The sequence below is a fragment of the Pleuronectes platessa genome, chromosome 17, assembly GCF_947347685.1.
Source record: "Pleuronectes platessa chromosome 17, fPlePla1.1, whole genome shotgun sequence".
In the NCBI taxonomy this organism is placed as follows: Eukaryota; Metazoa; Chordata; class Actinopteri; order Pleuronectiformes; family Pleuronectidae; genus Pleuronectes; species Pleuronectes platessa.
The window spans coordinates 3,507,850-3,533,933 of record NC_070642.1 but is presented as its reverse complement, the minus strand read 5'-3'; the positions used below and the strand labels follow the sequence as shown (position 1 = coordinate 3,533,933).

Here is a 26,084-nt window from a genome sequence, read left to right as displayed (position 1 = left end):
AGGAGGGCAGATGTCTCAGCACTGTCTGTTCATAAATATAACTTTCCACTTCAGAAATTAATCTCTCTTCACAAAAGACTATAACTTGAAAGCATATGACTGGTGTGTGGCTGTGTCCCAAGCCTGATCTGGTAGTCTGAGCCATCGAGCTCCACGACTATTAACATGTTAGTGAACCACACTCTTGTTCTGGGTGATATGTCCCTTCATCACCACCAGCGCACACACAGAGTTTTCTTAGAGTACACGTGAGATATATGCTTTGATTCTAAAGCTTTAGTGTTCATTTCAAGAAATAGACAGAGTCACAGTGACACTGTGGTAAGTGCCTTGAGATAATATGTTTTGAGTTGGTGCTATACAAATGAAGTTGAATAGAATTGATGTCAGTACCTCTGTGTGTTCTTCTGGATTTAAACAGTCCCTGTTCTCTTGTTTTCTGGATCCAAAGTTGGATTTGCAATGTTTATTTAAAATGAAATGTACACATGTTGCTAATAAAAGATTTTCATTAAATTTGTTCCAGGTAAAAGTACAGTGCTGTCTTAGCCACTGTTCACAGTTCAAACATTCATTAGACACAACACACAATGATCGCACGCATCTGCATGTGGTAATTTTATTTACAAATGGTAAAAAAGAAACCATAAAAATATATCTTGCTTTCACATATATATATATTTATATACATTTCAATGTATTTCTATAAACTATGTAGACAGGACAAATCTCATGTACAGCTGAGGCGACTGCACTATAGTGGCTAACCTTGGGATCTTTGATACAAGGCAGGAACTCTGAACACAACTATGAACAAACTTCACACAGACTCAGTTCTAAAGCTCCACAGAAGCTTAATTACATCAGAGGTGATCTGGTTTCATCTTGGCAATTCTTCAATTCCTATTGGAATCAGTTGCTGTATTTCCTGATCTTATAAGTATTTGGAACACTGTTAGGGAAAAGGAAATCTGACATTTCAAGAATAAAATCAGAATATTATGTAGGAAAAAGTCATAGACTTGAGAAAAAGTCATGATATCAATAGAATAAAACTAGCAACATTACGAGTATATGTTACTAAGAGGTTCAGTCATAATTTTCAGATTATAATCCTCAATCCCCATGAGGTAAATTTGTGACTTGTATGACTAAAATAGAAATGACAAGAAAAAGTCATAACATTATGCAAAATAAAGGTTATATTCTGATAATAACAGTCACATTTCTTATGAGTATGAAGTCAGAATTTCAAAAAGGTCATCAGGCTTTATTTGAATGATCTCGATGTCATTGTTCAAGTGCATTTAGGACATTCATCCCCTTTTAACTTGCACCGTTTGCCATTATGAGACTACATGTGAGAGGATTGTACTTATTCATGTGTTAGGGATAGATTAGGGATAGAGTTTTGATTTACCATGTTGTAAGATTACAAAAGAAAATCTGATTCCGACAATAAAAGTCATTCTATTACAAGAATAAAATTGATTATCTCAAAAATAGAATTCACAATGAGTACTAAATCATAAGTTTGGGGGAGAAAGCCACAATATCACAGAAATAAAAGAAATTCTTGAAATCTCAGACTTTTTTTCTACCAGCAGCCCAATATTCTACTATAAGATCTGGCTCAGACTGAGGTGTGAGGTGCATTTAGTTCACCATGAACAACAGGTCATTCGGTCGTGGGCTGGACGATTCCAAACCCGCTCATGGTGTTAGCACTGTGTGTGAGAGCAGGAGGAGTAGAGGTACAGTAAGATGAAGCAGTCGATCAGAAGGATGGAGTAGAAACACCTCTGTGTGTGCAAACTTCGACCCCTCTGAAAGCGAGTCAGCAACACAGCCAGCAGTAAAAAGAAGGTAGCAGTGTTCAGCAGGAGGAAGAGTCTTATGTAAGAGGCTGTGCTGGTGAAACCTTCACTCCCTGTTGTGGCTACCATGTGAACCTCTTTGAATTTGCGGCCCTTGACAAAGCCTCCTTTTCGGTTTTTGCGACTGTCTGTATAATCCATAAAGGCCCGGGAGTCTGAGTCTCCCTCTTCTGGACTGTCCTCATACGTACGCTTTGAGGTTTTCTGTCTCTGCTTTTTCTCATTCACTTCAATCTGTGCAAAAATGTCAGGGAGACTCTCAGAAAGCTTCTCCCCAAGGTTGACTTTCTTCCCCCCTTTACCCTTGCCCTGCTTCTTGGACATAGCAAACATCTTCTCAATGACCTCCTCTGTCTTCTTTTTGTCAGAGAACTGCAGGAGGCGCTCTGCAGTCTTTCTGAAGCTGTTAGTGTTCAGAACCCGTCCAAGGATATGTCTCTCCATCTGCTGAAAAACAGGCTTGACATGCTGGAGGTTGTCCTCCATCACATTGACGTACTCCTCTACTTCCTCTGGCGAGCTGTCAACGGCATCTGCGGCCTTCTCGAATACGATTTTCTTGTTGTTAAGCAGCACCATGGAGAACAGAGGCTTGCTGGTGACATCTCCAGTAAGCAGGTAGATGGTGTAAGTGTGATCCTTGGTGGCCAGGTAAATATCCACTCTCTGGTCATCACCACGCAGGCTGAAGCTCTGTATGTCCACCCCCGGTCCAAAAAAAATGTATGCCACCCTTGTGTAAGGGTACCTCAATGGCATTGTGATGTTCACATAATTAGAACCATTATATGGGTATCCTCGAGGGTAATTCCAGTAACCTATCACTCCTTTGTTACTGTAGCCGGTGTCATCCATCCAGAACATCTTATATTTGTCCTCACCATGTGACACAAATGCTCCATGAACACCATCTACCTTTGTGCCCTGGAATGGCAGCTCGGTGTTGTGGAAGAAGGCGCTCATGGCCCTGGTTGGGCTGTCAGGATCCAGGTGGATGTGGTCCACAAGGAGGAGCAGCTGTGGGTGAAGAAGGAGAAGGTTCCTCTGAAAGTTTCTGATCTTTAGTTCGGAATTATACGCAGAACGTCCCTCACCTCGGATGAAGACCATTCCCTGTCTCTCCATAGCAGCTTCGACTCTGCCCTGGGTATCAGCCGCAAGACCCACTTTGTACTTCAACCACTTAGAGTCACAGGTCTCTGTAACCTGCCCAACCCACGGCTTAAAGCAACTCCCTGAGACCGCCGAGCCAAACAACACCGCATTGTTTAACAAAGTGTACTTGGGTCCATATAGTGCCTCAGTTATAAATGGGAAACCATTGGGTGCGAAGGTGAAAGTGTTCTGATCTGGGTGCTCGTGGCCAGCATTAAAGTTCCTCCACCCTTTGATCCACTCTTTGTACTTGTTCCTGTGAACGATGTCGAAGATGGCACGTCCTCCCAGCTTCCCTGACTTGAAGGAGACAAAGGTGTTGTTGGTGTTTGCAGGTAAAGCACTGCCATATGTGACCACACCCCAGTCCTCAAAGTAGTGGAGTTGGGATGTTCCAAAATCTGACGGGGGCTTCGAGATCAGGCTCGGGTCATACCTGCAGAATACAACAAGATAAACAATATAATACTTGTATGTACAATAGAAAGCAAAATCCACTGACAGACATTTTAATCATTTTGAAGGTATTCTAGATGTCAGGCTGGAAAACACGTTTGCCTTAACTACCAATGCCTTTGAAACAACTAGTTGATTGATGAGAATTTTGATAATCATGTTTTCTCACAATCCATTTATCAAGGACACATGTCAAACATTGAAAGTTTAAAATGTGAGCTTTACAGTGTTTTATATCGTAGTACACCGAATCACTATTAATTTGGAACTGATGGTCACAGAAAACATTTGAAGCTACCACCCTGGGAGATAATGATGAATAGGGGAGAGCGGGTAATGTGAGACACCCCCTGTATCTAGGCAACGGAACACATTTGTGGTCATGTGACCAATATGTTTTCAAGCCCCTCCCATTCCCCCCTTGCCTTTAAGGAGAAGTTGGTTCAGGTGCTGTGGAAAGGTTTATTGCATGTAAAAGTAAATGTTCTTGCTTTGAACTTAATCAACTGTTGGGTCAAAACAAATTGAATCAGGTAAAAAAACTTATATCATACATGTTGATATGTGATCAACATGTAATTGATGCTAGCTGAAGATTAGCCTGAATTGCTAAGAGATGTTGTTTTTTCTGAAACGGTGGCTGTGGGGTAAAGTGGGACAAATGCTGTGGGGTAAAGTGAGACACTGTCTCACTTTACCCCACCATGAAGCACAAGTTAAGTTTAGTCTTTAACATATTTTAGTGTTATATTACATTATATCTTTTTTATTTTTAATGTCATAAACAGTGTAGCCAAGAAACTATACACCAGGAAGACAACCTGGGGCCAAACACCCCTCGCAGAGATGGATAGTGCAGCCGCTGAGGTCATGCAAGGAAAGAAGTCCTTAAGAAAAGCTGAAAGGGATAGAAATATTGATAAGACAACCTCAAAAGATTCATAAAGAAAAAAGAGAAAGGGGAAGTAAAATCAGTAGCCTGGGGTGCAGTAGCTGAGGTAAAGAGAATATTCACAGATGAGATGGAGGAGGAGTTTGCCAAACACTTGAAACAACTAGCTGACCAGTTCCATGGCCTTGCTCCAGTTAAGTGCCGTGAACTGGCATTTGAATACGCAGAGAAAAAACAATATCCTCGTCCCTGCCAATTGGACAGAGAAACAATGTGCAGGTAAGCTAGGGTGTGCAAGAGATCACATGAATCATAATAATTATAAATGTGCTTAATTGACCAATCCCCATGATTCTGTTACTAGTCCGAGATTAGTTTTGGAATGTTTTGTTGTCAATCTAGCTGTCAGGATTTTAACTATTACAACATGTGTTGTTATGGTAGTTTTATAGTGGAAAAAGTAAGTGGATCACTTTACCCTGTAGCTGGGGTAAAGTGGGACACAAGACCACTTTTTTTAAAACAATCATATTTTCACTGCCCTTTGTCCTGAAGACATTCTGATCATTTCCATTGCTAGAAAACATCCTGAATTAATGAGAAATGTGTAAATTATACTGATATATCATTTTAGCTCGCCTAGAGGGGAGCAAATGTAAAAAATGTCCCACATTACGCCGCTCTCCCATATACAGTGCCTTGCATAAGTATTCACCCCCTTTGGACTTTTCTACATTTTGTCATGGTATAACCACAGATTAAAATTTATTTCATCGTGAGTTTATGTAATGGACCAACACAAAATAGTGCATCATTTGGAAGTGGGGGGAAATATTACATGGATTTCACAATTATTTACAAATAAAAATCTGAAAAGTGTTGAGTGCATATGTATTCACCCCCTTTACTGTGAAACCCCTAACAAAGATCTGGTGCGACCAATTGCATTCACAAGTCACATTTGCAAGTCACATAATTAGTAAATAGGGTCCACCTGTCTGCAATTTAATCTCAGTATAAATACACCTGTTCTGTGACGGACTCAGAGTTTGTTGGAGATCATTACTGAACAAACAGCATCATGAAGACCAAGGAGCTCACCAAACAGGTCAGGGATAAAGTTGTGGAGAAATATGAAGCAGGGTTAGGTTATAAAAAAATATCCAGAGCTTTGAACATCTCTCTGAGCACCATAAAATCCATCATAAGAAAATGGAAAGAATATGGCACAACCGCAAACCTACCAAGAGGAGGCCGTCCACCCAAACTGAAGAGTCGGACAAGGAGAAAATTAATCAGAGAAGCAACCAGGAGGCCCATGGTTACTCTGGAGGAGTTGCAGAGATCCACAGCTGAGGTGGGAGAATCTGTCCACAGGACAACTATTAGTCGTCTACTCCACAAATCTGGCCTTTATGGAAGAGTGGCAAGAAGAAAGCCATTGTTGAAAGGGATCCATAAAAAATCCCGTTTGGAGTTTGCCAGAAGCCATGTGGGAGACACAGCAAACATGTGGAAGAAGGTGCTCTGGTCAGATGAGACCAAAATTGAACTTTTTGGCCTCAATGCAAAACGCTATGTATGGCGAAAACCCAACACTGCCCATCACCCTGAGCACACCATCCCAACAGTGAAACATGGTGGTGGTAGCATCATGCTGTGGGGATGCTTCTCTTCAGCAGGTACAGGGAAACTGGTCAGAATAGAGGGAAAGATGGATGGAGCCAAATACAGGGAAATCCTTGAAGAAAATCTGATGCAGTCTGCAAAAGACTTGAGACTGGGGCGGAGGTTCATCTTCCAGCAGGACAATGACCCTAAACATACAGCCAGAGCTACAAAGGAATGGTTTGGATTAAAGAATGTTAATGTCTTAAAATGGCCCAGTCAAAGCCCAGACCTCAATCCAATAGAGAATCTATGGCAAGACTTGAAGATTGCGGTTCACAGACGGTCTCCATCCAATCTGACTGAGCTTCATCTTTTTTGCCAAGAAGAATGGACAAACCTTTCCATCTCTAGATGTGCAAAGCTGGTAGAGACATACCCCAAAAGACTTGCAGCTGTAATTGCAGCGAAAGGGGGTTCTACCAAGTATTGACACAGGGGGGTGAATACTTATGCACCCAGCAGATGTCAACTTTTTTGTTCTCATTATTGTTTGTGTCACAATAAAATTTATTTTGCACCTCCAAAGTACTATGCATGTTTTGTTGATCAAACGGGAAAAAGTTTATTTAAGTCTATTTGAATTCCAGTTAGTAACAGTACATAATGGGGAAAAGTCCAAGGGGGGTGAATACTTATGCAAGGCACTGTATATATTTGTAGAAAATATTGGTGAATGAGGCCCATAGATCACAAAATAAATATGTCAGATTTTTTTCAATCCAGAGATCCGGACATCATTTCCTCAGAGTTTGTAAGAAAGACCTGTCTCAAAATGTTACAGAAAAAACAATAACAAAATTCCATCATCTGCCTTTGATCAAAGTTGTACATAAGATGTAACAAATGTCCCATTGTTAAATTAAATTCAGCAGCTCACCAGATGAACTCTGTGTGGAGAGTACACCACCGCTGGCCCTTTCCAGCCTGCCCTGGCCCTTCCATCACCCTGTTTTGATGAATCACATCGGCCAGCCAGTTTCCACTGCCATTACGCAGCACATAGCGATCCAGGAAGACCAGCTGGCTTTCCGGCCCATAGAACCAGTTGTAGTTGGAATCTGCAATGGCTACAGTCCGCTGAAATCCTGGATGAAATGATGAAAACACAGTGTCAGTGGTGGCTGGTCATAGTGGCGTCATAAGGAAATGACATCATATTGTGAATCAAATGACGATGTAAAGACTAATTTATGAGTCTGCCGTGACAACAAGAGATAATTATCACTATGTGGACACACAAAGCCGTTGCATATCAACTAACATTCCAGGTCTATCACTGCCCTTCAGTAATGCTATAGCACTAAGACCATTTCATTTCTGTCATCGGTATCACATACACACAGGCAGGGAAAGGAGAGCTATCTTCCCGCTGTCACAACTGTTTTTAAACCAAATGTGCTATGTGGAGAACAAATAAATTTGTCCCAAGAAAACTGTGCTTTCTAGATTTTAGCAATAATCCTAATTACCATTTGCTTTCTGTCAACTGTACACAAACACATAACCGGGGAACACACACACAGTCAGTGAGGGGACAGCAATCGTCTGCTGCTGAGGGGGGAGTTGAAGATAATCTGGCCTTGTCTTCCTGTCTGCTGGAGGGAGAAAGCTGCCATTGTGGTTGGGTCTGGGGCTCTCCTGGCTGGTGTAATTAGAGGTGCTGTCTGAGTGCAGCATTGCCATTCAAACACAATACAGAAAGTGTTGCTGGGGGGATTGTGAAATGTCCGAGCCTGACCTCGGGGCCTCCTCCTTTGCTGCTGCCCTCCTTCTGACCTTCAGATGAAACTAGCAGGACACCAAAGGTCCCTGGAGGTCTCAGCTCAGCTTTGAAACTACATCCAGGGAGGTAGGAGCTACATGCATGCATACCCCATATCAACTGAGAGGAGAGGCTGCTCTCCAATGAGCAAGTCTATGGTCATTTACATTACTAATCGAATCTATACAACTTTTGGCATACAGGCTATAGCAGGATGTGTCCGTCATTCACAGCTAAGTAACCACTTATTCACCGGTTGTTGACTTAGGTGAAAAGTGTATCAGATGCATTTCCCAGCCGTTTAGCAGAGTAAACAAACAGCAGTTGATGTGACAGTTACCGGGCAGGATAGTCCTGTAGAGGAAGGCAAAGTGTTTGAGAAGCCATGGGTGGTCGAAGTGGCTGATGGCAAAGTGGCGCTGCACCAGGAACATGTACTGGAACAGAGAGCGGGTGGTGTAAGTCCCATAGGCCACGCCTTCATACAGGGAGCCATCCGTCACATCCTGCAGGAGGATCATGGACTTCTCCATGATGGACAGGACCTGCTTGGTCCACAGGTAGGCCTCCTGTAGGTAACCTGCAACACAGGGAGTTGAGATGGTGTCACAAGTGGAATATAGTCAGAGTTACCTAGTCCCGCCATAGTTTGTCTTTCTGTTATTGTTATTTAAATTGACTGGTATAACCATGTTGAATTCTATTCTAGATTTTTGGAGTCAACTTGGGGTTGGCAGAATGTTGCAAGGATTAACACCTTTCACCTCACAACAAAAAGGTTCTGGGTTCAAAGCTGCCAGCCGATCTGGGCCTCTCTGTTTAGAGTTTCACCCTTCTCATCCTTCTTGTGGTATATGTGGCATTGTGTTGTATGAAAGAACTGCACATTTTAGAGTTGACTTTTATTGTGACCCCCATTCTTCTCCGCTCAGATATCCACCCACGATAAGTCTTTTTTCCAGTTAATGAAGGAGTTTTTTCTCTCCTCAGTTGCCTGCTTGTTGTAGAAACTTTGTAAAGTGCCTTGAGAAAACATATGTAGTTATTTACAGCTATATAAATAGAATTTAAATTAAAACACTGAACATATTAAACATAATGTCAACTTTGTTGGCATTAAGTTTCAGTTTCCCTTTCACTCACAACTGCATTTAAACACTAATGTGTCGGTGCAAATCGATTTGCATTGATGTACACAGGAAAGTGAAAAATAACAAAGTAGAGCATTTCTTGAAGGAAGTGCATTGTGATTACTGCCAGTAGTTTCTGCTCAAATCATAGTGTAAATAAATATAAAGAAATTACTATGTTCAAAAACATGAATTAACCTGCATTCCATTGTGTTAAAAGTCACATGCTTAAAGTGCAACGACAGCATATTCCTAACAAATCTGTCACATTCGCACATACAACACTCACAAATAATAATATTAAAATCTGGTCCAGACAGACCTTTGCTTTCCCATTTATCACAGACGCACTATGTGGACCAGGCTACACTTTGTTGAACAAAGTAGTGTTGCTTGGCCAGGAAGTGGTTAAAGCACAAGGTGTGGCTGGTGGCTGATGTCCAGGGCAGAGTCGAAGCTGCTATGGAGACACAGGGAATCATCCTCAACTGAGGCGAGGAACTTCGGACGATATTGGGTTTGAATTTTGTCAGTGCCCATTCGGGCCATGTGCAGGGTGGAAATGGCAAATGTTTCAAATGTGTCAGATCATCCGATTTGGTGGTAACTGGTGGTAACTGCACCAAATCTGTTATGGAGGTGTGAGGTAATTAGTCCAGCTCTAATCAAAGAGACAATATTTTTCGTGTGAGTCCTGCACCTGGCAGGTACTTCCACTCAAATAACTGTCACATCAAAATGGATCACATGAAGATGAAAAATAGCAAGTGGTGAATCTGTTGTCAGTGGTTTAACTGCTTGCAACAAGCTCCTGGACACAATGTCACTGAGGAAACACATAGACAGTTGCCGGAGTGCAACTGACAATTGACAGATACTTTTACGAGATTCCAAGATCCAGGTGGGTCTGGATTTGATTTGGAGATCGTTAATGGTAATGGGTCGGGTCTCTGCAAAAATGAACCCGTGCAGGACACTGATCTGTACAGCAAAATTCCTTAAGGAATGGGCCCAAGTAGTAAGAGATGAGGTGATAAGCTGGACTCTATCAACATCTAAAAAACTTTAATCTTGCATCAAGTAGCTATGGTAGGATCAAGAGCAAAAGCTGAGGTTAGCCACTAGCTACCTGGTGGTGCTAGTTATCTCACTTCTGGATCAGAGAGCTGAATCAAGGGTGAACATACTTCCCAAATTTGACTCCTGTTACATGTACAATCATTGAGATACTGATTTATGCTAATCCACATTAGATATTCATGCTACATCAATGCTCCACAATAGTTCTCTACTGCTTTGCACAAGTAGTAGTTATCTTCTTTGGAAGCAGGGGCATTAAAAGTGCTTGAATAAAATTATTGAAAAATACTGTATGTTCACAGCAGGACATAAAGTGAACAGGGCCTCATGTTATTCAGTCGGAGAGGTTTATGTGTTATGTCACAAATGGACTTAATGGAAAACAGCAATACAGCAAACAAAGTCGTCTCAGTCAGTTACCTAAAGAAACCTTCCAAACGCAACATTTAGCTGTGGTCATGGAAAGCATGACACCACGGTGGGACACTACACTATGTATACTCTCTCCTACACACACACACAACCCCCCCCCCCCTCCCCACACACACACAAAAACACACACATACACATGCACACTCGCATCATTTACTGTGAGAACAACCGACTATATAAACACATCAGCCACAACTCTTTGAGGAATCCCAAGGGGGTATCGGCAGTAACCGGCTGGGTGGGTGCGGGTGCAGGTCCGCCCAGTGGAGCCCTCCCCCAGACGTGTTTGGTTTAGGCTTGGGGACCGCCTGGCCTACACAGAGCAGGTATTTACCATAAAACAGGAACTCTTTCCATGCACAAAGACCACATGTACACAAACAGCGCTTGACGGGCACTCATACAGTGCAGCACCACACTTCAGTGCAACAGATGCGCACAGAGATGCTCTAGTTACTTTCCTCAAGTTAAGACTTAATGTGGACCAACAAGATTGCCACCAACTGCTGTGACAGATTTCTTTGTCAGTGGTCCTATCATGGCTACACATGGAACGATCACATACAAATTTAATTATGGGCAGAGGGACAAGATGAAGACACATATGTTATACTAGTTCAGTGCCGGTTCTAAAGTTGTCTGTTTGTAATGTATTGTTTGTTTGGCCTGTGGTTACACTACTTGCAGTTTTCTTTCTGAACCTGTAAAGGTGACCTGCAGTAATTGAGCCGCAGAAAGTAAAGATTGACTGCACGACCCTGAAGCTGCACAACCGCTGCCACACAAAGAGTTGTTCACCTGTTTATTCAAAGTTTGGTGAAGCTTGACTCAGTACATAGAGCCCTGGACTGCAGAATCAGTTGTTGTTGCCGTTTTCGTAACCGTGCTGTTGAAATCCTGGAAAACGTCCATTCTGTTGATGAGTCCCAGCCGCTGCTGCTACACATACAGTACTTGCCTATTCAAAGTTTCTTAATACTAAACGTATTCCATGGCCAAATCATACCGAATTTCCCACTGCACTTTGTTGGACCTTTAAATAACAAGATAGAGAGATTTCTGGAATTTATTAGATAGATTATTATTCAATAATAATAAAAAACAGCAGTGTCAAGGAAGCAATTTCCAGCCATGCTTTTGGTCACATAACAATCATTACATTATTCACTCAGCTTTCAACTCTGTCAAGTCCAAAGAAAAATTGCTTGCCAGCTAACGCTAGCTAGTCTCTATATGTGTCTGATATATGAGCTGGTTTGAGCTAAACGACAATGACCTAATGACAAAAACAATGTTTAATTGAAAATTCATGGTGTCAGTCTTCTATAAAATAGAAAATCATGTATTTTCCAAAGCATTTCCAGAGGAGTTTCAGTGTTGGCAGAAGACAGAAGAGGAACTGAGCAGTCAGCATGAATAAAGACAGAAACCATGATGGAATAGAGAAGATATGCACAAAGTAATGAAGCTTAAATGTCATTGACTGAGCACTAGCTTGAAACACTGCTTATCAGTAAGAACCAGCACCAAGCATTAATCAATCATCAAGTTATATTTGTATAGCCCATATTCTCAAAACAAAATGTGTCTCATAGGGCTTTAACAATATGCAACATCCTCTGTCCTTAACCCTCAACAAGAGAAAGGAAAAACTATGAAAATAATCCTTTAACAGGGGAAAAGAACGAAGAAACCTCAGAGAGAGACACATGTGAGGGATCCCTCTCTCACGTCAGACAGAAGTGCAAATAGATGCCACTCGTAACTAACATCAGCAAAATAACACTATTTACATCATTGATTCGACAAAACAGTTTGTAACATAATGGAAAAGTGTGTCAATGTGTAAAGCATTCGTTCATAAGAAAATGTCTACTAGAGATGAAGGGAGTAGCAATGACAGATAAATTGATGAAGTATTGTCAGTAATGGTAGAATATATGAGGAGGTATATTGTATATCAAGCAGTCTTGTTGTAATCATAGTTCACAGTCAGCTGCCAACACAATCACAATCCGCCAAAACTTTCACGTTCAAGCAATGTTCAAGCAATGCAGACATGAGTGCTGCATAGCCGAAAATTCAACATAACGATTACACAGTGTTGAGCACTTAAACTAAGACTTACTGTAAAGAAAAAAAAGAGGAACTACAAAAATAATAATCCCATGTAACTGCATTAAAAGGAGAAGTTTTGAAGTTCCTGCTCGGTTGGCACAAAGATAAAATTGAATAGAAATAGAAAAGAAAGAGGTGCAGTTTGAGGTGTCCTGTCAGCAGTTTTACAAAAACAGTTAAGAGCTATTTGGAAAAACTGTTTTATTTCTATTTTAAATTAGGGGTAAGAAAGAGTTGGTGAATTACAATCTGCCCCAGAGGCTGGCAGCTCAGTTTCGATGGTTTTGACTTCACACGCTCTGCTCTAGTTTTGTCACATGATTATCCCCCAGTTCTTCTGGCCCCTTTTTGCAAGGTTTCACCAAATACACACAAATACACCAGGCTACATCCACTCTACTCTGGAGTTCTTGAGGCCCTGTAACTCTTGGAAACACCGCAGGCCCTGTTTTAGTTCGAAAACTCGAGGTTCACTTTTCAATCTTAAGAAGCAGAAACCCAGACTTTTGGAAACAATGATGCATAGCGACCACATTTGCTTCCTGATTGGCTCTTATCAGTCACTACTTGACTACCACTAATGAATGCCAACATTTATGTCAGAAACTGTTCCACCTTGTCTGTCAGTATGAATAGAGTTGATTTGCAGTAGAGTTCCACACCATAAATTGTCGGCTGTCATTTTAATTTCAAAATTCTAACATTCAATTCAAACATAATAGGAAAAGTTTGTATTCGAAAATTGACAGACAGATTTTTATAAAAAATATACAGTGTAGAAGCGCATAATACTGTCTTAGTAATTAAACTCATGATCTAATTGTATGAATTCTATGTCATGTCAAATTCAATCAAACTTAATTTTGGGAAAAACTAACAACATGACAGCTACCAAAGTGTTAAGTATAGGTCATAAAGTATAGGTCATAAACCCTGACCCATCCATGTTAGCAGATGGGACATGAGCTGAAAAATAAAAGTACAATATATAAACATGAAAGTACGAATCAAATTACTTTTTAATTAATTGGTTAATTGATGCTGTAAAAACAGTATGACTGTGTGTCATGAGTATCAGTAACTGAGATATTATGGTGTCATTTTTGTACAGTGGGAGGAAGCAGAGGCATTTGTATATACAGTAAATGTTCTACACTTACTATAGATAGAAATGTACTATAATGGCATTGGACACACTTCGCTGCTACTTACTGGAAAAAACTGCTTGATATAAAAAACATGATTACATCATTTTACAATGCTAATTCAATGCTACCAGGAGGTGCAGTTTAGTTTAAGTAGTGTCACTTAGCATTGCTGCCCCCCCCCTCGGAAGCCTGAGACGAGTAAGAACATCAGCTTTGTTGCATTTAGATATTTGATATTTAGATATTTTTTAATATAAATAAAAATTCTCCACTTTCCACAATACTTAACAGGATGCTAAGAATTGTATACATACACACACGTGGCAAGCACTGAGGCCTACAAATATAACAATAGCAGCTTGTGCATTGCTCTTGCAGATGTAAGAGTGTGGCTGGTAAGTCAGAGGCATGTGACAGACACGTTCATTAAAGATGAGCTGTATTTTAAACTGAGCACTGAGCTGATGCTTCCAGGAGCCAACAAGCAATCACCTGTATCTGGAATGTATGTTTCCTCTGAGCTGCTGCTGCTGCATTCTTGTCTGGACATCTTAAACGAAGAACCAAACATACGTGACAGCACAGGCATCTTTCATTTCAATGAGGGGCAGACCATGTTATTTTAGGCCACACAATGATGGAAAAAACTCCTTGTGACAGACATCGAACAAAGAACGAGCACGAACCAAAACTGCTCTTCATTTCTGGCAATTCTTCCATTTGGCTACGAAACAAACTTCCATTCGTTCTAAGCCACTTTGACGGAATAATATTGGGACCTTATGTCATCCGTTTGTGCAGGAGACACATGATGCATATGACAATGGAATACAGTCAGGCCTCTGCACAGTGTAACTTGTGATGGCTGAGGGAGGCTGTTCAATGAAGCAACTGCAATAAGAGCTGTTTATTTGATCACTGCAAATACATCATGTGTTAACAATCTATTGAGAAGCTATTTTCTCCCTCCTGCTGGATGTGAACCTATCATCTCTGCACGTGGTCTCCTGTAAAGCACACATTAACAAATAAAATCTGTCATAAACAAAAGCACCCGGGCAGAATCCGTTCCCCAGGTAACACAGACACACTGAACTGGTGCAAACACAGTTTTCCTGCTCTCAGGTCAGACTCTAACTCTCTTGAGTGTTACACGGCTTTATGCCTGTTGGTACCCTGTCCCAAAAAAAGCCTCAAATAAAACCACTGTGACCGCAACCACTCTCAGATTCACATCACCACTGGAGCTTTTGTTTCCGAAATCAAATCGCTATGAGCAAACCAAGCTGCAAAGCAGGAATACACAGCACATATCTATTACAACCCGGCAGTTTTGTTTTTGTTTTTTAAAGGTAAGCTGTTCATCAAAATCGATGACATTTTCTCTGGGAAAATTATGAAAATGTAAAAGAATCATAAAAAGCTAAAGAAAGTGTAAATTCCTTGACCTGCCCTCTTATCTGGGTCCGCATCAACATTTCTTGGCTTCTCCCCTGACCCATAACACATCCTTCGACCAATTTTAGTGGAAATTTGTTCTTTAGCATTATGTGTACATTTTAGCAAATGGACAGGGGTGAAAATATAACCTCCTCGGTGGAGGTTATACTAATCTGATATAAATGCTATCTAAAGTTAATTGGACAAAGTCCTAATGTACAGTATCTCAAGGCACTTTACTTGTTAACCTGAAAAAGAGACCTTAAAAAAAGGAAAAACCCAACAGTTCCCACAATGAGCAGGCTCTCTTGTAAATCCCAAATTTTCATTGTTTACAAGTTCCTCAGATAATTAACATTAAACGCACAATATGTAATTTTCTGCCACATTGGGGACCATAAATCAAATCAATGACAAAGGACTTGGTTTTGTCATGAAGCGGCGTGGGATAATATGAATTGTTGTCTTCACCGTTGAAGTCGTCATTTCAGTCAGTGATCATAAAGAGGATGTTAAAGAGGGTTTTTACCGATAGCTAACTTATTCACAGAGTTCTCCTCCTCTCTAAAACAAACGCACCATGTAATTAAATCCAGTTAAAAACACTGAAGAAAGCAGTTTAATGTTAGAAGGTGGAGTTTCTCTGTTTGACAAACATAGGATTTTTCTACATTTATAAATGGCTATGTGAAGGTACATAGACAACAGCAATGCGGCAATCAGATTTTTTTCATCCTTCATACCCATACCTGTGCTTTGCGTGTTGGCCAATACCAAGTAGCTGTCTGATAAATAGTGTTAAACTAAAGCTGTATGACTGATGGGACCCAATAGTCAAATGATTTTAGGAAACGTACCACATAGTTGCTTACGTCTTGAGCATCAGCTCCCTGCTGGAAGTGGATTTCTATTCCATACTTTCTCATTTTTTTCCTGTCAACTCTTCACTATCTCTGTTGAACAAAGTCAAAAATGGCCCAGAAATATATACTTTAAATAGCTGTTTGCCTCACTGTGAGGTGACTGGGATCATTCTTAGCAATAGCACTTGATGCTGACCCAATGACAGGCTGCAAGCATTTCGATTTAAATGGATTAGATCTGATATCAGTGTCAGACCTGCATATCCCTAAATAAAATGTTTAAAACCCTGCAGCGAGGGCAAGAATGAAGCCACATCATAAAGACATGGACCACTAACCTTGTGTCATGTAAACCAGGCTTCCAGTGAGCAGAGCCACACAGTTGGTGGGCTGATGGTTGTGCAGGTACTGGAAGCCCCAGCCTCGGACGTAGGACTTCTCATACATCAGGCGCGACGCGTTGCCGATCACCTGCAGAAATCGCTCCTGTTGGCCCTTGTTCAAGTACTCATACAGGAAGTCGTAAGCGGTGGCGAACCCAACCAATGAGTGCGCCAAAGGAACTTCATCCCAGGGGGCATCTTTGACCAGCCTGCAACACACAACAACAACACAAGACTGAAGGCAAGACACACACGTGGATCTTGAAAACAGTGCAGCAGGTGTGACATTTCCCTCTTTAAATAAAACCATGAACAAGAAACCCTTCCCTGTGCAGACCCTTTTAATTACAACTAAACACAGCTGTAAAACACAACTATTCACGTTGAAGGCAAAATTAAAGGTGCTAAGTTGCCTTTTACACCACGAATACAGCTGCAGCAATAAAGAGATCTGAGAATGCTGACTGTCAGGAGCATTTGTGTCGTAAAAAAGGTGAAAGGTGTTCTCCAATCCTGCTGCTTGATTTAATTGAAGAGAAATGAACTTCAGATGTTGTGTTAAAAGCAAATGCTGTGTTCGCTTAGTGTTTCCCTCTGACACATGCGCCAGAATTCAGCTGAAAACCAACAGAGACACAGTCATGACCTCATCCGCAGTCTAGCCGCCGATCACTGAATTCTTCCTGTCATCCCAAGTTTATGGAAAATGTAACGCGATCTTGTGGTTTACGCGCTACACTGTCAGTTAAATTAGTATCTGCTACAGGATCTGCTATTAGAAGCTGAGATCTTCACAAGCTTGACAAAGTTAAGTAATGATTCATTTCCTTGGGATTCAAACAACAACAGCTGCCTTGAAAATTAAAGAGCAGGTTCCAGTAAATTTCCCATGAATGTGGTCGCTTAAAGGCCTCGTCCTGACGTAGCACTCGTCAGCTACGTTGTCCAGATTCAAGGGAAATGGAAACAACGTACATGAGGGTAAACTGCCCGTCACTGCACACATTAACCACACTGAAATGAATATTACTGCACACTTTTCTGTTTTATGTGTTGTACGGTGGTGTGGCCTAGGGGGTAGAGTGGTCGTCCTCCAACAAGAAGGTTGGCGGTTCAATCCTCACTATTCCCCATCTGCATGCCGAAGTGTCCTTGGGCAAGATACTGAAATACCTAAAATGGCCCCTCATTGATGTTGAATGCACTAATTGTAAGTCGCTTTGGATAAAGCGTCAGCCAAATGACATGTTATGTACGGAAATGTCTCTGTTCAATAACATTGTGGCGATTGCTACAAGATTTGCTACAGTGTTTTCAGAATTTTTATTTGTAAATAATTGTGAAATCCATGTAATATTTCCCCCCACTTCCAAATGATGCACTATTTTGTGTTGGTCCATTACATAAACTCACGATGAAATAAATTTTAATCTGTGGTTATACCTTGACAAAATGTAGAAAAGTCCAAAGGGGGTGAATACTTATGCAAGGCACTGTATATGGAAAAAAAATGTCTGCCTTATCTGCGGGCTGGATTCCAACTCTTCATGCAGCTTTCATCAAGTCTGCTTGTCATGTGGAAGTCGTGTGCCTTGATTCCTAGAATCCAAGATTTCGATCTACTAAAAAACTTCAGTTGACATGAACAGCATGACAAGGGTGGTGCATACCATGCACACATTGTATATATTGCCTCGAGGCAATATTAATCTCAATAAGTGTATGTGAATATACAAACTCTGTAGACGATTTGGGTCCTTGAGTTACTGTTTCTATATTGAGACGAATCATGTTTGAGCACGCTTTGGATTAGGTAAACAGTTATTGTGGCGAGAAAAAGAACCAGAACACATGCTCTGCTTTTTAATTTATCTGTATTCACATGCAGATAACCATTACTAAAGATTGATCAAATGTCGTCTGGACCTAAAACACTTCCAAAAAATTTGCTACAACCTGTTTCCTCTGTTTAAAAGCCTGGCAGCTGAGTTCTGTACTGTCTGAAGACGCTCTGCAGATTTACCATTAGTGCAAGTAAAGCAAGGTAAATAGTTTCTCTGTCTCTAAACATAGAAGGAATTCTGCCAATGTTCCATATTTCATAAAAAACATGTTTGTACATGTTTAGTGACCTGTTGTTCAAAATTTAAATAGGAGAAATATGGTCATAACTATTTTTCAGCTAATAGAAGTTTTTGGTCGTGTCTACAGTTCTACAGGATTCAGACAAACCTGAAAAAAAATGTATTTTTGAACAATGCATGACGTCACTGCAGTGTTTCCCATTACCTACACTGTGGCAGCCCGCCGGCTCCGCTGGCCCGCTGCGTAAACAGAGCCCTGAAAGCCTGTTGGGACAGAACCCGCTCTTCATATCTCCATATGATTCACATCTGAACTACTGCTCGGCTAACTGTGAAAAAGTTATTCCACCAAATAAACCCTGCAGCAACATGTATTCACAAAGGAGTTTTTCCTCTTCATCACCATCGCCAGATTCTGTTCTGCACAAATGGCTGAGGAATTGTGCTGCAGAGCTGAAAAGATTGATTTCAATTCATTTAAATGAGTGAATTGTTATGACATTTTGTGACCAGCTTCACCATTGACCCTTACAAGCGATTAAACACATGATAGAATTTATCAGTGATATTAGAGCAGATTCACACATCTGAGGTTGGTGATATGTTGTGATATGTTACTCTTGTTAATTGCAGCACAAACGTACAAGCAATTTTCCACTGGTGACGAAATGGCCTCACTTAATATTGCTGCCTCTCTGTGACCTATAGCAAAGGAGACAATCAGCTAGAAAGTTTGCCTTTTCTAGAGACTATTCTCTAAATCGATTTAAGGCAGTCAGGTTGTAAAAGTTTACATTTACGCCTGCAAACTTTCACAATGAGTAGTAGATTTCTCTTTAGAAAGTGTTATTTTTGACATTGTATTTTGTATTCACGGTTGATGCTGTGGCAGGATCAGCAAAGCGAAAAAGAGGAGAAAGGACAGAAGAAAAAGAAAAACCTAAAAAAGCAAGTTATAAAGTACGAACTAAAAGGTGAAACATTTTGAGAATCCCATGATCATAAATGATTCAAAACTCATCCTGAATTGGCTTTCTTCCTCCCGAACAGGTATGTCTTACGTGAAATAATTCACAATTATTTTGTGAATTGCAAGATTATTCCCTCATTGCCATGCATCCTACAAACAGCTGAGTGTCTTTTTTTACTCCTTCTATGACAAATGCACGTGCTGAGCCGCAGACCCAGGTTTTTAAGATAGGAGACGGTGGAAACACGACCTCTTCTGCACACAGCGGCGCCACAATCAACCAAAATCAGAAGTTCTTTAAATTACAGTTTACCAATATAACAAATAGAAAAACGGAAACAAAATTCCAGTCAAATTATGCAGAAGAACACACAACTTCACTTATGTGATTTTGCAGACTGTGTTAAAAAAAGGTGCAGGCACCACTACACCACAAAGTAGAAGTAGCCCATTGGAACATGGTTAGTGGAGTTGCTGCAGACATAATTGAAGGGTGTGAAGACCACAGATGACTGATTCCTGTAGCGGCTGTGCAGAGGCCCTCAGAGACTCAGTGACCATAATAAAAGTGCGGCCGAGGAGAAAACTCAGTGTGTTCACAAGACGTGAAAACACATGCTCAGTGGGTTCTCCTCTCTGCCCTGTGGCACACACACTGATTCTGTGAGAAATGTATAATACCGCATAATGAGCCCGCCTGGAAAATCCCCTTCCCTCTGTTCAGTGGCTGGAGGGAGCACAGCAGCCGCACAGCAAAAAGAAAAGGATTAAGCTGCTCCACGTCGCTGGCTCTCCACATGACAGGGGGGTGTATGGACCTTAAATACAGTGAAGGAAATGAAAACCAACTAACTGACACAGAGCTGATTGATTCTTACTAACTAAATTCAATAACATCGACTGTGAACAAAAATAATGAAGAAAGATTCTTGTGATAACTTCATTAAAAAAGACTCAGTAATGTGTAACTGTATCGATATGAATAAGCTGATGGTCACACCAGCCTAAGACAAGCTATAGCAGCAGAGGTGTGCTTTTTACATTTTTTTATTCAACTTTTCATTTAGAAGAGGAAGTTGTGCTGTTTAATTTTTTTTAAACAAGGATATTTGCCCGAAGGAATGATGCAATAAGTGAATATGAAGGTATTTCATGAGACATTCTGTATCTATAGTTTCTGCTGATCAACTTAGAGGATGGAATTTAAATGTATAGATCACTTTTTATTTCCAATGTGTGAATATGTTGAAGCATAATAACAGCATTTGGGCTCATATGTAAAAGACTTGGGATGTGAAAGGATGATAGAAATGGATATCAACATACCAGCCATTCAAATCCTTAACCCTCTAACCTAAGAACGAAGATGCAAAAAAAGTTTGTATGTAGTCAGTAATCAGTCAAATTACCAACAACAGCAGCAGGGCGAGCGAATCGTGTAGAGACCTTCCTTTGTCTCAGGATATCAGAACTATAATAACAGTGTTACCTCACTGACACGATGCCTGTCAGTCATCTTTAGCTTTGTCATGTCACTATTTCGATCCAAACCCTAAAATGTTTTAGAGTTTGGATCAGGATTGGGCCAAAAAACACTTGATCAATGCATCTCTACTTTAATAATGTTGCTGTTTGGACCCTCTACTTTTGTACATATTTCCAAAATCGTGAATGAAAGTATTACTGAGAGAGTGGGGTCACCGTGAGTAGCAGCTGAGTGCAAATTCCCTTTATGTTTATGTGAATGTATGTAAATGAACTGTCGGAGGTTACCATGGACACCAACACCGGATGCAAATATTCGCCAAGCATCATTTCTGAGACCTTCGCTCTTTTAAAGCTGTGGAGAAGTTGAACGGCTCTAATCCACGTCGCAGCCATTTTGCACTTGCCAGACAGAACTAGTGTTCAATGAGCTTAATCAAATTGTTCGGGGTATTCAGAAGCTCTGTTGACGGCTGATGCTAACAGTAAGTTCATCCATGGCCCACTGCGAAAAGGCCAGACATTGGCTGAAGGGATCAAGTCTGATGACTTGTTGACTTCTAGAGGTATAAATAAGGCTTCAGTCTGTTTTTATTGCAAATGGTTCTGAAATATTTCCCTTTTTAAACATCAATGTGACAAAGCAGTGTCTGGCTGCTGCTGGGAAGTGCCAAGGGTCCCATGCTGTCCTATTTGGTTGCAGTTGATCTTTAGTTAAAGATTCACTGTCTCTGTGTAGAAATATTTTCACTTTTACTCTGTCAATTTAAGCTAATTTAGGAACGAATTATTGTTTTCTTCTATGTTGTAAAGTTAATTAAAAAAAAGTATTTATAAAAATCTAAACATTTAAATTTACCTTAAAGAAATTAACAGAATAAAATAATATATATATTTAACATAGAAACACACATTTAAATGTCAAGATATTTCAATAAGACTGATTATAAGCGTGCTGCAGGATCCTCGGCGGACATAAGTAACAATCAAAGCAAATGGATTCAGTCCCTGTCTGTTGTTCAGCTCACATCTGAACATTTCATTTCCCTTCATCAGGGGGTGCAGGTCCCGCAGACAGCTGCTAAACATATTTACCGTGCCACAGAATCTTCAGAGTAAAATGCATCTTCACCAGAGAGAAACAATATCACTGGGAGTTGGACATGGTAGAAAACTCTGTGGGGGGTGGTCTTAGCATCAAAACCTTTGCGATGCACACATGTGGGTGCAAAGAGATATCAGGTTGCATCTGTAAACTCGACTGACTAGATTTTAATTTTTTGGCTGGTTCAAATTGCTTTTGGAGAAGTTAAGACAAAAAGAAGACAACCATGGACTCTCTGGCTTTGTTAACAAAAATGTCTCATGAACAAGTATTTGGCACAGAGTATATGTCACCAGCTCAGTAACCGGATAATTATGATTTAGATGAGCTCTTAGGTTTCTATTATATAAGGTTATTATTACAGCGTTTCACCTAGGATTGTGTGGGTGAAAATAAACTTCAGTCCGGTGCATGTCCTAATAACTTGCGATGAGTATGGGTTTAAAGTGAGCGCAACCACCATCCTTTCACTTGTTCACTCTCTGTTCACTCTCTGCTTCACTATCCGTGTGTCTGTGTCTTGTCAGTGTGTGAGTGGGGGCGTGTGTGTGTGTGTATGAGTGTAAACATCGGAGAGGATAAGAGATGAGGGAAGCTCAATCGATCAAGCTGGAGCTCTGAAATAGATAGAATAAAAGACAGTAAATCTACCAACTAGGCTGAGCCGCCATCCTCTCCATGTAGTCCTTGGCCAGGTCGAGGGCCCCGGCCCTGTGGGGGTACAGCAGGCAGAACATGGACAGAACACCCAGATTGTTCCCGTACACCTCATTCCAGCGGGCGCTGAACTCCGCGGGGCTCCAGGGTGGCAGGTACTCCTCCGGGTGCTCCAGCATCGTTTCCCCAGCTTCACGAATCCTCCTCGCCATGTTCCGATGAGTCCCCGCCGCCGCGTACTGCAGCTCCTCCACATTCCCCCGGTTGAAGTACAGCATGGGATGTCCATCGTAGTTGCCTCCCATGAAGGGGATTCCTCGGCTGGGGTCTCCTTCCGTCGTAGCCACCACCGTCGGGACAAGCAGGGGCCACAGAAGACTTAGGAAGAAGACTGTGGGGGCCCCGCGGGTGTAGGTTCTCATCATCTCATCAGAGGGGAGACTGTGGCATTGCCAAAGGAGCTCAGCTGAGAGGGAGCAGAGGGGGAAGAGAAGGATTTTGAGAAAGCCAGCACATATTCTGCACAACGCCATTTTTTTTTTTTTTTACAAAGACGGCATTCCTGGAATAATTAGATACAGCTGTAGTCCTGATGATGCAGGCTTTCCATACTGATGTAGCCCATTATTGAGCACAACAGTTAAACAGTAATAACAGGTCTTTCAGATAAAGTAGGACCTTTTGTTGACAAAACATACACGTTTAGGTTTCCTCAAAACTCTATCATTTCTAGGAATTCAGTGATAACCTCCTGCCAATAGCCACATGCACGTTGCAGATCTGGAGCTTGTTACACCTCTGCACACTGTTACCTTATAGTCACCTCCCAGGATTTGTTTCTGAGTAGCTGTTGTTAGACAAGTCCAGCCATGCACACCCAGATGTCCAGACGAGCAGACCCGGAGGTCATAAATGTCCCATTACTGCAGTAACATTACTCTGGTCTGTTGAGCGGCTCCAAACCAGAGAGCTGTCTTTCACAGAAAGACAAGGGCTGGCCCAGCGTCTCTGCTCTGAACATGAGGGTAAATTCCATGACCTTAGTGGAGCCATTGGAAAAGGCCTGGTGGAAAACCATTTGGTAGTCATTTTAACGCCGTCTAGACAGGGTCACGTTCTAATAGGCGTTTGCTGTCCGACGTGTGCGTGGAATTTGTGTTGTGTTTGATGAACAAGGGGAAGCTGAAAATGGTTCTTCCACTGTTATTAATTCTGAGGTTTGACCTTAAGAGGCGTCACATTCCTCTGCGGCGAACGTGAGGGTGCGTGGTCAGCTCATCGCCATGTTGAAACCATCAACACAACTTTGGACTAAATTATCACAGGGAAGCTGTCACTGTGTCACGAGCCAAGGCCCTATTATAATTAGACAAACTTAGCAGTTGGAAATTTAAATCCAACTGTAAGGTAGTTTATCAAATTCAATGGATATTGATTAATCAGTTTATTGAATAGTCATCTAACAGGTAATTCGAATTAAAAAAGTGTTTATAATTGATTAACTGTCTTTCTGAAGCAAAACTGCCAAAAATGGGGCAGGTTACAGCCTCTCTCTCTGTTTGATAAAATCGTAAATTAAATATCTAGAAATTTCACCCTGCAATTGGGGCATTTTTATGGTATTTTTTACATTTTCTGACATTTATAAACCATGCAACCTGTTAATTCTATGAAAAACAATAAACATAGTATAATATATAATGGAAAAATAATAATTATTATTAATGCTGGTTGGTGCTTTAAAATCCTATTTCTCAAAATAAACATTTAAGAAGTTTCTGCACAGTCCTGTGGATGGTGCAGAGAAATACTGAGGCACATTCTGAATACATACTCACAATATGAGTAGCACAGAATATAGACAAGGACTGTATCAAGTAATGTTTACTCACATTCTTAAACATTGTTCTACATTTCCTGATTTTTTTTGCTAAAAATAAAGCAGCTGTTTAGAAAGCCCAGAGTAAGGTATCATGTGTTTGCACCACCACCAATACCAAAGTCCTTACTTTTTACTGATCTAGTTTTGGTGGCTTGAAAAGTGGTCGTAACATAGTGTGAAAACTTAAAATAAATATTCTTAAAAAGAATAACATGTTGTTAGTATCTTCCCAAAAAAATAAAACAAACAAGACATGACCTCAGCTTGTCTGTTACTCAGTAGCAGAATCACAGAGCTGTGTCAAAACTATAAGGTCTCTAATTCTGTCCTTTTAATTTGACATGAAAAGCTTTGTTTCTCCATTTCCTTATGGCTTATTGATGTAAAATAAATACAGTTGAGTTGTGCTGTCAGTGTAAAAACAATAAGCTAAAGACAGAGCAGATTTAGAGCCAGATGTGCACCTTCCTCTGGGCCTCAACTGTTTCCATGTCTAACTTCCTGTAGGTACAGAGAGTGAGATGTTCTCAGATTGACAGTTATATAATAACAATAATGTCTGACTCGTACATGTCACTCAGCAGCAGAGCTTTCTCCACCACACTCTGTTATTACCCCTCCTATCGTCAATAGTTAGAGACAACTTCTCCTTCACTTTCCTGAAGAATGTGTGCAGCTGTTTCCCCCTCACGTATCACTCTCGACCACACGATGAGCTCCAACCCGCCAGCCTCCATTAGAGCCGACCAGTGGATCGATGGTATTGATAGATTATCTCAATCTGCGAACACAAGTCTCCTAGTACCAGTGGGACCGCGCAAAGAGCAGCGAAGTGAGGAGAAGTTCACGTTACCTGTCACTGATCCGTATTCCTGTCCGCACGGCGCTCATTGCTTCTCTTCACGGCGAGAGAGAGAGAGAGAGAGAGAGAGAGAGAGAGAGAGAGAGAGAGAGAGAGAGAGAGAGAGAAAAGAAGAGAGAGAGTGTGATCGAGGAGAGAAGTCAAAGAAAGTAAAGTGTATATGTGTGTATGTGAGGAGGAGAGCGAGCTAGAGAGAGAGAGAGAGAGAGAGAGAGAGAGAGAGAGAGAGGGGAGGGTAAGAATGTGTGAGGAAGGAGAGAGGGAGGGAGGAAGCGTCATGCCTGAGAGTGAGGAGGGGCTGCATCAGGGGGAGAGAGGCTTAAAGGAGACCTAATTAATTCACACACACACACACACACACACACACACACACACACACACACACACACAAAATAATGGGAATTAAAGCTGTTGACAAAAATCTGGTTGTGATTACTATAAGAAAAATGCGTGTATTGGTTCAGAGCAAATCTTTTCTATACCCAGAGAGGGGAACACTTACGCTGTTATATTAAAGGGATAGTTCAACCAAAAAAAAAAAAAATCATCATTACCTACTCCACAAAACACTTTTGGAGTCTCAGTTGTAAATAGTGTTGCAGCCAAATTTCAATACAGAAGTAAATGGTGAC

The 26,084-nt window shown here is 41.1% G+C and overlaps 1 protein-coding gene across 2 annotated transcripts; it reads right to left on the bottom strand.

Moving 5' to 3' along the window:
* Positions 1 to 605: 605 nt before the first annotated feature.
* dse (dermatan sulfate epimerase) lies at positions 606 to 25,669 on the bottom strand. Of its 2 annotated transcripts, XM_053444930.1 has the most exons (6): positions 25,444 to 25,669; positions 22,703 to 23,174; positions 16,363 to 16,616; positions 8,154 to 8,393; positions 6,929 to 7,136; positions 606 to 3,468 (listed from the first exon to the last, which is right to left on the bottom strand). In XM_053444930.1, the coding sequence occupies exons 2-6, from the start codon at positions 23,131 to 23,133 to the stop codon at positions 1,722 to 1,724; spliced, it is 2,880 nt and encodes a 959-aa protein (XP_053300905.1). In that variant the 5' UTR covers positions 23,134 to 23,174; positions 25,444 to 25,669; the 3' UTR covers positions 606 to 1,721. The 2 variants fall into 2 exon arrangements, with proteins under 2 accessions (XP_053300905.1, XP_053300906.1); XM_053444931.1 differs by lacking the exon at positions 25,444 to 25,669 and having other exon boundaries at positions 22,707 to 22,813.
* Positions 25,670 to 26,084: the final 415 nt, after the last annotated feature.